The 15061-nt window shown below is 45.6% G+C and overlaps 1 protein-coding gene across 6 annotated transcripts in view; it reads left to right on the plus strand.

Moving 5' to 3' along the window:
* CSNK1G3 (casein kinase 1 gamma 3) overlaps positions 1–15061 on the plus strand; it is a 150210-nt gene that overhangs the window by 58307 nt on the left and 76842 nt on the right. For all 6 annotated transcript variants that reach the window (XM_077291070.1, XM_077291097.1, XM_077291107.1 and 3 more), the window contains 2 exons: positions 12615–12655; positions 13410–13479. In XM_077291070.1, coding sequence (XP_077147185.1) covers positions 12615–12655; positions 13410–13479 — 111 coding nt within the window. The remainder of the gene's footprint in view (positions 1–12614; positions 12656–13409; positions 13480–15061) is intronic.

The raw sequence follows: 15061 nt of genomic DNA on the forward strand, positions 1-15061 counted from the left end.
GGAACTTGTACGGCCCGCGCTCTGATGGTCTGGCTACAGCAGATAGAGGATCAGCTAAGGGACAAGGTACCCAGATCCGACATCCTTGCCAATATATCCTTGGTGCAAGGGGCAGCAGCCTTTTTAGCAGACTCTTCTGCGGATTCCGCAAGACTAACGGCCAGAGCAGCGAGCTTGTCTAATGCGGCAAGAAGAGCCCTCTGGCTCAAAGGTTGTCCGGGGGATTTACCATCTAAACACAAGCTGTGCTCCATCCCATGTGATGGCCAACTCCTCTTTGGGAAAAAACTTGAAGAAATCCTGGAACATGCAGGAGATAAAAAGAAAGGCTTTCCCAATATCCCTAAAGAGTCCAAAAAACCCTTTTTTCGGAGGAGAAGATTTAATAGAGGTCGCCCCCCAGGAGAAAGAAAAAACTGGGACTTTAGGGATAAGAGAGGCTCAGGCTACATGTTCAAAGGGCCCTCTACATCGGCAAAGAAATCCCCCCAATGACATTACGCCAGAAGTGGGAGGAAGACTCTCCCTCTTCTTTCCGGCCTGGGTAAACATCTCCCCCAGTACCTGGGTCATAAATATAATCAGAGACGGCCTCAAAATAAAATTCACCTGTCCACCCAGACGAAACTTTATTATAACTCCCCGAAGAAAGTCCCAGCAGGAACAATCTGCCCTAGAAGCCGAAGTCCTGGGACTTATCCACAAAAAGGTTCTTCTGGAGGTTCCGGTTCAGGAGGAGGGAGACGGGTTTTACTCCCCCCTCTTCTTAATCCAAAAACCGGATGGTTCTTGGAGAACTATTATAAACTTAAAAAAACTCAACCAATCCATAGAGAACTACTCTTTCAAGATGGAGTCTATAAATACGACCATAAAACTCCTTTTCCAACACTGCTTCATGGCAGTAATAGACTTGAAAGATGCGTATTATCACATACCAATGCATCCGGAATATCAGAAATACTTGAGAGTAGCTCTCTATGTCCAGAACCAGATGAAACATTATCAATACACAGCCCTTCCGTTCGGTCTGTCTACAGCTCCCAGGGTGTTCACCAAGGTGATGGTGGAAGTAATGTCATACCTCCGGTCCCGGGATGTAGTCATTGTCCCATATCTGGACGATTTCCTGGTAATAGGAAGATCAGAGTCCCACTGCACTCATCAAGTATCAGTGGTAACATCAACTCTAAGGGAGCTGGGTTGGATAATAAATATTCCCAAGTCCAGACTGCTGCCAGTAAAATTACAGTCCTTCCTGGGGTTAATACTGGACTCCGAACGTCAGCTCTGCCTTCTTCCAGAAAACAAGGTAGACAAAATAATAAATCTGACCGGTACAGCAATACGCCAGCCGACAATGACTCTGAGAGAGGCAATGTCCCTTCTAGGCTCGTTAACATCGTGTATTCCGGCAGTAGAATGGGCACAATTCCACCTAAGACAACTACAGTGGGAAGTTCTCTCAGCCCAAAGACTGCTAAAAGGGCATTTAGAAGGAAATCTATGTCTCTCCCTGGGCGTAAGGGATTCCCTAGTTTGGTGGACTGTGAGAAACCACCTGACAATGGGGGTCCGGTGGCAAAATCCGGTCATAGACATCATCACGACCGACGCAAGCGGTACAGGTTGGGGGGCTCACCTGAGGTCTCACTCTGTACAAGGGACCTGGTCCATACGAGAAAAGAACTATGGATCAAACGAAAAAGAGCTGTGGGCAGTGGAGAAATCCCTAAGACATTTTCTTCCTTTACTCCGGGGTCGCCATACTCGAATCCTGACGGACAATCGAGCAGTGGTGGCGTATGTCAATCATCAGGGGGGAACGAGGTCCAAAGGCCTCATGCAGGCATCAAACATACTCTTTCAACTAGCAGAACAACACCTGTCATCTCTGTCGGCATTGCACATCAAAGGCACAGAAAACACTCAAGCGGACTTCCTGAGTCGCAGAGGCTTAAGGCAGGGGGAATGGTCATTAAACCCCCAGATATTTCAACAAATAGTCCAAGCCTGGGGCACACCAGAGATAGACTTGTTCGCCAACTCCCACAACAGAAAAGTCAGGAGGTTCTGCTCCTTGAATCCGAGAGAACATCCCTTCGCAGTAGATGCCCTACTGATACCTTGGAAGTTTTCTCTGGCCTACGCATTCCCCCCGATAGTGATGATTCCAGCTGTGATCCGGAAGATCAGAGAGGATCAGGCGAATATCATCTTCATAGCTCCTTTTTGGCCAAGGAGACCTTGGTTCTCCCTTCTAAGGCAGATGTCGGTAACAGACCCATGGATCCTGCCAGAGGTTCCGGACCTGCTAACCCAGGGCCCAGTGACCCACTCTCAGGTGAAGGGCTTCCATCTCGCAGCCTGGAATTTGAGAGGGCGTTACTAAGTCGCCAAGGATTCTCTCCAGGGTTAGTCTCCACCCTGTTGAAAAGCAGAAAACCCATAACCTCTAGAATCTATGGTAGGACATGGAAAAAATTTCTCGACTTCCTGGGGGAACCATTGGGGGAGGTGGCTCCAATAGGTCCTATCCTAGAGTTTCTGCAAGCAGGATTACATCTTGGGTTAGCAACCAGCACCCTTAAAGTTCAGGTTTCTGCCTTGGGGGCCCTATATAATTGTAATCTTGCCTCAAATAAATGGGTCTCACGATTCATAAAATCTTGTAGTAGATCTCGGCCAGTTATTATCCCAAAAATCCCTCCTTGGGATCTAAATTTGGTCTTAGAAGCCCTGACTAAACAGCCCTTTGAGCCTTTGCAGGAGTTATCACCTAAGTTACTTACCCTTAAAACAGTTTTACTAGTAGCCTTAACATCGGCACGTAGGGTAAGTGATTTACAGGCCCTGTCAATATGCCCTCCTTATACTCAGGTTTTTGATGACAGGATTGTTCTAAGACCAGACCCGGCTTATCTCCCCAAGGTGGTTCAAAAGTTCCATAGGAGTCAGGAGATTACTTTACCATCTTTCTGTAGTAATCCTAAAAATCCAGGGGAACAAAGGTTCCACATGTTAGATGTGAGAAGATCTATGTTACAATACATGTCTGTGACTAATCAGTGGAGGAAAGACCAAACCCTATTCGTAGCCTTTCAGGGTAGCAAAAGAGGGTGCGGGGTAGCTAAAAGTACCATTGCTAGATGGATCAGGGAGGCCATTAGTTTATCCTATTCTGCAAGTGGCACTCCGGTTCCTGACGGCATCAAGGCTCACTCCACCAGAGCCGTGGCTACCTCCTGGGCAGAGAAAGCTGAGGTATCAATTGACCAAATTTGCAAGGCCGCTACCTGGTCCTCACCCTCAACTTTTTTCAAACACTACCGGCTAGACCTTTCCTCCTCTGCTGACCTAACCTTTGGTAGAAGGGTGCTCCAAGCGGTGGTCCCTCCCTAAGGTTTCATTCTACAAAATTCTCTCAGGTGTGCCGTCATGGGGGAAGGGAAAACACCAAGGTTACTTACGGGTAGCCGGTTTTTCCGGAGCCCATGACGGCACCCGTATATTCCCCCCCTTTTTTTCACCCTTTCGGTGTGCACTATTGTTTTGGGTGTGTTTAGTTAATATAATGTGGTGTTGGATTGCCATGTATACTAACCAGGGGGGCCTCTCATGCTCTGAAAACCAACTGAAGCGAGGGAGAGGTACCGCCCTTTTATTTTCAGTAGGGTTCCTGTCCTGACTGGGCGGATCCCCTCTCTCAGGTGTGCCGTCATGGGCTCCGGAAAAACCGGCTACCCGTAAGTAACCTTGGTGTTTCCTCACCGAGCATAACGTCCTCAGCAAAAGTCAAGCGGGATTCATGCCAAACCACCGCACTACTGACCACATCTACACCCTGCACATCTTCATTCAGAGTCACGTCCACAACACAAAGCACGGGAAGATGTACGCTTGTTTTGTGGATTTCAGAAAGGCTTTTGACTCAGTGTGGCACCCGGGCCTGTTATTGAAACTGCAGGAGAGCGGAATAGGAGGGAAGACCTACGATGTCATTAAAAGCTCCTACACCGAGAACCGTTGCAGCGTGAGCGTGAATGGTAGAAGAACGGCTGATTTCCAGCAGAGCTGCGGAGTCAGACAGGGCTACACCCTAAGCCCAACGCTCTTTAACATTTACATCAATGAGTTGGCCACCGTTCTGGAATCTTCCTCGACACCAGGTCTCACACTCCATGATGCCCAGGTGAAATTCTTGCTGTATGCAGATGACCTACTTCTGCTGTCACCAACTGAGAAAGGTCTCCAAGAAAACCTGAAAATCCTGGAGGAATTCAGCTCCACATGGGCACTGCCGATCAATGCAAAGAAAACCAACATTATAGTGTTCCAGAAGAGAAAGCCAAGGCTGAACCAGCATATTCCATTCATGCTAAACAACTGTGCTCTTACAGAAATGGACAAATACACCTACCTGGGCTTGGAAATTCACCAGTCAGGGAGCTTCAAACAAGCCATAGAGACTCTGAAGGACAAGGCCTGCAAAACCTATGCCATCCGAAGGAAACTACCATCTGAAGCCGCCAGTGAGGGTCTGGCTAAAAATCTTCGATGCCATAATCACCCCAATCCTCCTGTACGGCAGTGAAGTCTGGGGCCCTCACACATACCCAGACTGGTCAAAGTGTGATTCCAGTCCAACAGAAATATTCCACCTGGAATTCTGTAAACACCTTCTCCAGGTCCATCGGAGCACCACCAACAGTGCCTGTCGGGCTGAGCTGGGCAGATTCTCACTGCAACTAGCAGTCCTGAAGAGGGTGCAATCCTTCCTGGCTCACCTACAGTGTAGCAACCCAAGCTCCCATCACCATAAAGTCATGGTACATATAGGTGGTCTGCACAAACCAGGACCCCCAAAACAACTCACCCAAACCCAACCTGACCGAACCATCAACCAAAACAACCTGACAAAAGTCACAATCAGGAAGATGGTGGAAGAGGGACAGGAAGTATGTCGGTGTCTGGAGGAATGAGATCAGCAGCTCACAGAAACTGACCGTTTACCAGAGTCTACAGAGAGACTACAGACTGGCTCCATATCTGGAGAAACTCTCGGATCCTAGAGACCGCCAGATCCTGAGCCGGTATAGACTCAGTGCCCACAATCTGGCCATCGAGGTCGGCCGGCACAGACAGAGCTACAAGCCCAGAGAAGATCTCTTCCCGGATTTCAGCTCCATGAAGGAGGAAGAGAAAACATATATCCTGCTGGGGGAAGAAGAGAGCGCAGCGGAGATAGCAGCGCAGTATGTGAGCGCGTGCCATAGACTGCGAGAAAGACATCCATTATATGCCATGGACTTCCTTAGCCCCCTCCCTGTACCCCATCCATCGTCCCCACCCATTATCCCCACAGTCCCTACTCCCTATTCCCTACTGTACACGTGCTTTGGCATAACTAATGTTTATTTGGACCTGCCAATAAAGATTATATATATATATATATATATATATATATATATATATATATATATATATATATATATATATATATATATATATATATATATATATTATAATATATATTATAACATAATATATATTATACGAATGAAATTGTTGCACATGTGGCGATGTTCAGAAGTCAGCTTTACGTTTGTGCACCATCCTCTATACCGGGGGTGGAGGACCTCAGGCCCTGGGTCCATTTACATCCCTCTATGACCATTTATCAGGTCCCCCCCCCCCCCGAACATATTCTCGGGGACCACATTCTTGTGCAGGGAGGTGTATTTTGATTACAACCAGCTCATTAATTTCTTCCTGCTGTTAGCACACACATGAAGGGCATGCAATGAAAGATTACGTCCTGACACCCGTGCCAGTCAGGGTGCACTTTGTGGGCGGAGTTTGTACGGCCCCCGAAGGATGGTAGAAGTATCCAAATGGCCCTTCCAGAAAAAAAGCTTCCCCACCCCTGCTGTATACTGACACAAAAAAAATCACATCAGCATCCTCTCTCCCAAAATAGCCCCACAGAAAACATTATAGTTGGTAATCAATCAAAATCTGTATAATCCTGATCTTTATGGGTCAAAGGGCATTGTCTGATCTACTGTGCCGCGTTACTTTCTCCACTCTCGCCATCCGCTGCTTGCCTCCCAGTGTGTAGTAACTGTCTGGGAGAATCCTTCCATCACTCATGACTGTTTGCGTATGTAGCTGCTCTCTGGAATCGGTCCAGGATTTTTCAGCATTCCCAGGACAATACTGGTATTTTTCTCAGCTTGGGCTGATTGAAATAATTGTCCACTAATGGAACTTTCTGTAGCTGGGTGACTTTGGTGACTCAATTAGCTGCTGTGAATAATTCTGCTTGGGGTCCGTGTGTTATTTCTGCAGAAGGATCTGTGTGTTCCTGACTGTGTCTCCGGATAGATAGCGGATAGCACATATAAAATATTTAAGACTGAAGGCTATTAGAGGCTTGCAAACCGTTCACTTCATGAAAGCACAAGGTCATCAAACTGGAAGCTGAATTCTCTGTAATTATTGATATTACTGCAATTATCATCCTCGGCTTTCTTCACAATCTAACAGATGTTGGGAGGGATCCAGATAAATCCCCGGACCCAACAGGACTCAGTGCGTCCCTTCCTCATTGACATTAAGAGCAGCCCCTACCTATTTCCTTGCAGCACCCTAAGGAATGACTGCCGCTACCTGTGGTCATACAGATGAGTTAGTGCCCAAGTGATACGTGCCCTGGACTGCCTGAGCGCGGCTTACTGCTCTTATTCCAAAGCCTTAAACCACCTATACACACAAGACTTCAGGCTGGCTGTTACCATCTTTATCATTAACTAGATGGTGGCCCGATTCTAATGCATCGGGTATTCTAGAATATGTATGTAGTTTATTTATGAAGTTTTCAGAATAATGCAATTTATACACAGGATTCGGCCTGCCGCAACCAATTAGCGAAGCGTGGTTCAAATTCTGCGCTAATTCGTGGGTGGACTGCGCCTGTCGCTAAATGATCACGCCTGGCCGCGAACAATCAGGGAAGCCAGGGCCGGCTCCAGGTTTTTGAGGGCCTCGGGCGAAAGAGTCTCAGTGGGCCCCCCTCTTTAACACATACCACGATTCATGATGCACAGATACAGCAGAGAAATATAGCACAGCCCACGTAGTATATAGCGCAGCCCACGTAGTATATAGCAATGTGGGCACCATATACCTGTTAAAAAAAAGAATTAAAATAAGTTATATAACTCGCCCCCCGGATCCAGCCCAGGCATTTACCGATGTTCCTCGCAACGCCCACCTGTTTTAAGGCTGTGCGCCCATGGTGCGTTTTTGTTGCGATTTTTGCAGCATTACCCCCCCCCCCTTGCGAAAATGAATTACAAACACTAGGGAATCCTTACGCAAGCTAATTAATGAGAATCCCGAAGTGCTGTGCGCATGATCAGTAATTTTCTATTGAGTATTTGCAGTGCGTGGTTTTTTTTTTTTTTTTTTTTTTTTTGCAGCTTGTCAATTATTTGCTTTGATTTTTAGCCTTTTTCACCCACTAACCTCAATTGAGTCAGTCAAATCCGCAGCAAAAACGCAGGTGCAAAAATATTTGCAGCGTTTTTACAGACTTCCTATGGTGTTTCCCAATCTGTGACAGCGTGAGAAACACCGACATTTCTGACTGGTGGTAACTTTACCCCCGTCAAATCACTGTGGGGTCACGCTGTCAGATGTGGGCATGACCCCGCAGCTGTGACTGAGGCTCGCAGGTTACTGCAGGTGTCGGCTGATGAGACTACTATTTCCATCAGGCTATGTCTGCTGTCACTGATAAGTGATGGCAGTCGCCGCTGATGGAAGAAAGTCTCTTGACAGCCGGCTCCTGTGCTCAAAGTTTAAAAAAAAAAAAAAAAAAATTGAATAAATACATATTCAAATAAAAATATGTATATAAAAAAAACATACTCACCAAATCCCTGATGCCCTTGTCTGCTCTAAACAATCAAATTAATAAACAACCATATATTTTCTTGTCTGCCATAGTCCACGTAATCCAGAGTGTCCCATGGCCATCTCACTTGTAGACTAGTCACATCGGGAGATGTGACTGTTCTAACTGGCTGCCGGCTTCATACTGACAAGCGAGATCACCAGGGCCCATCAGCTGATGAACTCGTGGGACCACTCTCATGGCAGCTCAGCGCTACACACTGCAGGAGTGATTACCTCCGGTGTCAGTCTGTAGCCGGCTGTCCTTGAGCGCAGTCACATCAAGATAGTTGTGGGACATTATGAATTATTTTATCTGCGGATAGGTGAGGAATATTGTTTATTATTTGAATTCAGTTACAGGAGACCATGGCTTCAGTGGATTGACCAATGACATCAGTATGGTTTAACTTTAGATTTAATAAGTCTGCGTAATTATTTCAAAAAGAGAACCTTCAAATAAAGGCTAAGCAAACACCTGTGAGCGGATATTAATAGCCTGGGAACCTTTATGGATATTGGCTCCCACGCAATTTTTTTTAAAAAAATGTAGTTATCGTGGTGCAGGCTGATTTCTGCCAGTTGCTCTTCGGTTACAGCCTATGAAGGTTCATTCTGTTAACGCTGCTACATAGGCTGGTGACTGTGTGTGTGTGTGTGTGTGTGTGTGTGTGTGTGTTTAACTCTTACTCTTACTTACCGATTTAATAATGAGGGTGTCAGGCTGACACCTCTTCATTACTAAACCTAGGCCTTGGTGTCAGCACCTAGCCCTAATCCTATTTCCCTGATGCCACTGCATCAGTATGAAAAAGCAGGTGTTGAACCAAGAAATTACATCATAAAACATTTTTTATATTTTTTTTTATTTTTAGATCTTTATTTAGCTAATAAAAAAAACCTTTATTGCTGTACAAAACCACACTAAAATGCATGTCAAAACGCGTGTTTTTGCTATCAACAGATGCAGGAACCTTGCAGAAATCTCTGCAAGCAAATGCTCAATTTGCGTACATACCCTTAGGCTAAGTTCACACTAACAGTTTTTGCAGCTTGTTTTTAATGGTATTTTTATGCAAATTTTCTTTTGTGTTTTACCGTACCAGCAAAGTCTGATATTTCAGAAATCTCATGCACACAGCTTTGTTTTTTTTTGTGTGTTTTTTGTCATCAGGGTTTTGCGCTTTCCATGTCTTTTTTTTTTTTGCACAATGGAGCATGACACTTATTTCCGTGTCTTTCACCCATTGCAATGAATGGGTAGTGAAAAAAAAAAACAAAAAAAAAAAAGCTGAAAAAAAAAAAGAGGTTAACACGTAAGGAGCGGATAGAAATTGTGTTGATGTCTGGTGAACGCAGTACCCGGGTCATTGCAGCAGATTTCAATGCAAGACACCCTACGCGAGGAAACTGTCACCATTCCCATGTTACATAGGTGTATCCATATAAATGGCCCACCCAAAAAAGTTTGCCTCATCACTGAACATAATGATCTGTGTAAACTGAGGGTCCTGTTCCAATTTTTGTTTTGCCCATTCTGCAAATTTAACGCGGCGATCTGGCATCAGTCGAACATCCCTTTGGGGGATATTAGCTACTCACAAATGGTACCCTTACAAAATCCAACTGCTGCAGCATCTCAATGAGGATGACCCAGATCGGCGCACTGAATTTGCAGAATGGGCAAAACAAAAATTGGAACAGGACCCTCAGTTTACACAGAACATTATGTTCAGTGATGAGGCAAACTTTTTTGGGTGGGCCATTTATATGGATACACCTAAATAACATGGTAATGGTGACCGTTTTCTTGCGTAGGGTGTCTTGTATTGAAATCTGCTGCAATGACCCGGGTACTGCGTTCACCAGACACCAACACAATTTCTATCTGCTCCTCACATGCTAACCTCTGCGACATGTCAATGGCTGTAAACAAAGAGAAACTTGTAAATAACTCATGAAAGACTAAAGTTATGTTAAAACCAAGCACACCATTGTTTTCTTGTGAAATTCTCAATAAGTTTGTTGTGTCACATGACCCTCTTCCCATTAGAAAAAATAAAGTGGCCAACTTCAAAATGGCCACCATGGTCACCACCCATCTTAAAGTTTTCCCCCTCCCATATACTAATGTGCCACAAACAGGAAGTTGGTATCACCAACCATTCCCATGTTACTTGGGTGTATCCATATACATGGCCCACCCTGTAGATACCGGACACTCTGCCAATGCCTGTAAAGTTCTGCATGTCATGTTATCCTTCTTTGCAATTTTGTATCGAAACCTGAAAGTGTGTAACAAATCACCTGATGAGACACAGAACACCTACAAATAAAAGTTCAGGATGTGCGGAGTGTGTACGTGTCTGTGTACGTCTACATGGACACATCACCTGTTCACCAGGAGTAAATGGATGTTGAGTACTTGGATGTGTCCACTGCTGTTTGGATAATGATGTTCAGGTTGTCACAAGTGTTAATGCAGCATTTGCATGCGTTCCTCCATGTGTTTGATGTGTCTCAGTGGGCGTGTCTAAATCAGTTCCTGGACATGCGCAGTCCGAAGTACGCCAGCGCATCGAGCAGATGTGTACGCAAAGACACGCATACGCATGTGTTCCCATAGACAGTAATGCATTTTTTTTACGCACTCATCCGCATGGCTGCGCATTTTTGACGGAAACTTGCCGCCTCAAAAATTCCAACGAGGTGTGTTAGCTGCTCCCCGCCGCACACCGCGAAAAAACACACGCACCTGCGTCTACAATGTTATAGATAGGAAATCAAGACACATGCGGATGTATGCGTCCGAAACGCTGAAGACACAACCGCAAATGTGAAACCAGCCTAAGAGCGACTCATTTTTGGCAGGCACGTTCTGGCTTTGTATTTGGAATTTCTCGCCCAAGGTTTCCTCTAGCAAAATTGTTTGCTTGAGGGGTGTGGAGCAATTGATATGAAGAGAGCGGGGGGGAAAAAAAAGATTTCTGATGAGACAACCACTTTATATATAAAAAAAGTGGGTGACAGCAAATGGTTCTAGAGTAAGGCAAAAGCTGCCTAGTTGCTTTCTGGGATTCATAACTGGCTGTCCTGGGAGCTCCCTTCTACCTTCTCACTGAACTTCAAGTAAGCAAAGTGAGTGTAAAACATGCAGTGTTTGACTGTTTTGTCATTTATTTTTTTGCATTTCAGGTTTTTTTTGCCATTGTAATTGCATGCTAAAGACCTATACCAGATTGAAATGTAACGATTATGTATTAGGCGACATAAATGGCTTTGCTGTTTTCAGATGACCACCCACTTGGGCACTGTCCACTGATAGTTATATTCAGCCATGTTGGATTCTTTGGTTTATGGCCCTTGCTCCCTCCTGACGAGTGCTGTTTATGGCCCTTGCTCCCTCCTGACGAGTGCTGTTTATGGCCCTTGCTCCCCCCTGACGAGTGCTGTTTATGGCCCTTGCTCCCTACTGACGAGGGCTGTTTATGGCCCTTGCTCCCTCCTGACGAGTGCTGTTTATGGCCCTTGCTCCCTCCTGACGAGTGCTGTTTATGGCCCTTGCTCCCTCCTGACGAGTGCTGTTTATGGCCCTTGCTCCCTCCTGACGAGTGCTGTTTATGGCCCTTGCTCCCTCCTGACGAGTGCTGTTTATGGCCCTTGCGGCCTCCAGACGAGTGCTGTTTATGGCCCTTGCTCCCCCCTGACGAGTGCTGTTTATGGCCCTTGCTCCCCCCTGACGAGTGCTGTTTATGGCCCTTGCTCCCTCCTGACGAGTGCTGTTTATGGCCCTTGCTCCCTCCTGACGAGTGCTGTTTATGGCCCTTGCTCCCCCCTGACGAGTGCTGTTTATGGCCCTTGCTCCCCCCTGACGAGTGCTGTTTATGGCCCTTGCTCCCTCCTGACGAGTGCTGTTTATGGCCCTTGCTCCCTCCTGACGAGTGCTGTTTATGGCCCTTGCTCCCTCCTGACGAGTGCTGCTTATGGCACTTGCTCCCTCCTGACGAGTGCTGTTTGCCTCTATACAATTAGTTGTATTTTTAGCTAGACAGGATGGTGATGTCATGGGCACATCTGAATCCTCTTTTTTGGGCAATTAGATGGAAGCCCACAGGGTAATTGAGAATGGTGTGAATTTTGGTGCTCCGACTGGCTGCAGGCCTTGTGATCTTAACTGTCAGCATCCTATATGTCCGAGGCTTCCTAGCCAGCTCAGGAGACACAAGGCCGGTTCATACCACACAGTCTGAATGTGTGAATCTGCCTTTAGACACAACTAGAGGAAAATAAATAAGTACACAGTTATATATGTGGGTTGTTGGCTTGGCCATGTGCAGTTCCATCTTCCATCACTGCAGACTCCTTACAGCTGAAAGTCTCCGAATGAGGGAAATCCGTAACTTTATTATATAGTGAATGGGTTTTGTAACAATCGCCATTCACTTAAGCGGTGGCTGACCGATAAAGGCAGACTGTTTTTTACTTTGCCATTGTCAGTTCTTGGCAAACCTCTTAAATAAAAGGCATTGGTTGGGGCCTGATTGATGTATGTGGACTTTGGATTCTGGCTCATTGCTCACTTGTTTCTCAATGCTTTGCTATAAACCTAGTCCTGGCAACCTCTGACATTCTTGTTTTCTGTTCTTCTCTTCAAGGGAAAAATCTGTACACAAATGAGTATGTGGCAATTAAACTGGTAAGTTTTTAATTAATCTTTTATATCATATACTTGCATTATCCTGTGATGCCAATGTGTACGATTAATATTTGTATGTTACATGTGTGGCATTAAAAAGTCTGAATTTTTTTTTTTTTTTTTCTTTTCAAACTGTAGTTGTACAAAAATGTTATCCTTCTTTGTGTTGCCCATTACACTTTAAAATGAAAAGGGTCATAGTTTTTTTTTACTATTATTTACGTTAGCAACATAATGACATGCATCTGCGCCCCCTCGTAGCTTGTACATTTGTGTCCTCTGGTACATGGGCTGCCCAAAATGTGGCAAACCTTTTAAACAGGGTTGGCACTTAGTAGATGCATTTTAACCAGCACACTTGTAATGAAAGTGAACCCGTCAGCAGTTTTGGCCGATATAAAGTTATATCCGATGCCTGAGCACGCCATGTGCCTTGTGGGACCCCGGTCTTTGGCCTCGGATGTCTGAATTTTGCCCTGTGAAGCGGTGGTGCATACGGTTGGTTACGTGGTACCCTCGGTATAATCCCACGTGGCAGAAGCGTGCATATAAGAGTAACCACCATATTCACATGTAGGGGAGTGTCCACCGCTTTCTCCTACAAACCTGCCACGTGACTGTACTGTTGGTGGCGCCGTAGAGCTTTCTTTTCGCCACTGGCATTGTTGGGTAAAGGGGCATGTGCTACTAGTAGAGTCCTTTAATGTGGCCCGAGTCTCCGTTTTTAATCTTTAGTCTGTTTATTCCTCACCAGGAACCCATGAAATCTCGGGCGCCACAGCTGCACTTGGAATACCGATTCTACAAGCAGTTGGGGTCTGTTGGTAAGTCGTCGTTGATTTTCCGAGATTCTGCACTTTTGTTCAAGGTGAAAAGTGGCATTTAGCAAACGATAAAGCAGTGTATTGTGTGCGTCCTCACAAAGGCGGTGCAGGCAGTGTGCGTTATTGTGCTGTTCCCTGGAGCACGGTAGCTATGGTTTCTGTGTTCTACACGTCGCCATGGATACCACTGTCAAGGCTTTAAGAACTGAGATTGTTGCATGTGTCTGATTATGGTTGGGCTGTGTGTGAGAACATAACCTGTTTTCACTGGAAAACCCCTTTAAAATCCAACTAATGGATTGAATTATTGGTAGTCTCTTGCCTGTTTCTTTGGCTGTGGTGTGTTGCTTTCCTATCCTGCTGTGCTGTCCAATGGGGATGAAGAGTCTGATTGCCGGAGACAACAGGTTGCAGATATTCTAATCCAGAAAACATCAGAAAAGTTTTTGAAAGAAAAAAACCCTTACCTGCTGCTGTTTGGAGGGAGGAAAAAGTCTAAAAAAGATTTTTTTTTTTTTTTTTTTTTTTAAAGTGCTGGGTGTAATTATGACTCCATTTTGCTACTTTAAAACCAAATCTATTTTGTATCCACTAGAAACAGTAGTAGGTGCAGTCATTACTTTTTTTTCTTGATTTTTCTGTAATTACACTGGAAGAATTAAAGGATCAATAAATGCAGAAAATGTCTGCTAACATTGCCGAGTCCTGCTGCTTGGCCAAGAGGGGCGCATTAGAGGGGGTTCTCTTACTATAACAGTTAATCCTGAAGGGCCTAGGAAGGTGCATGGCAAGAAGCAGGCTGTGCCTGGCTGCCTGTCCGGACCGCTCCTCCACTCTGTACTGTTACCCGCCTTTCTCCAGCCGTGAGCATCCGGTAGGGACCGTCAGGTGACTGCTGCAGTGTTGACCTACCAGCCGCACAGGGCGAAATGCAGGCAATCAGTGAAAACTGCAACTGATGAGGAGCACAGGAACCCATTTGTTCGCTGCAGGATTTCTAGAAAATTCACTGTTTCAGGATCGTATAGAAAATGACAGTTGTAATGTTACGTTTGACAGTGACAGTCGGCATCATCGGTCAGCCGGAAATAAAGGGATCCAACATTGCCACTCACATCCGCTGCACCTATTTTGTGTTTAATATGGTCTGTGAATAAAATGTTAATAAAATGAAATATATTCATCATTAAAGGTGATTTCTGGTTTAAAATAAAAATGACTGCAGACTTTTATGAATTCTCCCCCCCCCCCCCTAGTACATGCACTGCGAGGATTTGCTAGTTTCTGAGCTGTGAAAGGCGGTGATGTATGCAATATGCATACTCCCCGGGCAGAGCCTGTCTAGTAGGGGTGGCCTTGCTCCATACACATGTATGCAGCCCACTAGATGGCCTTGCCCCCCTCTCCATACACTTGTATAGATCGAGGCTGTGCCCACTATATGGCATTGTCCCCCTCTCCATACACTTGTATAGAGCGAGGCTGTGCCCACTAGATGGCATTGTCCCCCTCTCCATACACTTGTATAGAGCGAGGCTGTGCCCACTAGATGGCCTCGTCCCCCTTTCCATACACTTGTATA

This window comes from Ranitomeya variabilis, chromosome 1 (genome assembly GCF_051348905.1).
Source record: "Ranitomeya variabilis isolate aRanVar5 chromosome 1, aRanVar5.hap1, whole genome shotgun sequence".
NCBI classification, from domain to species: domain Eukaryota; kingdom Metazoa; phylum Chordata; class Amphibia; order Anura; family Dendrobatidae; genus Ranitomeya; species Ranitomeya variabilis.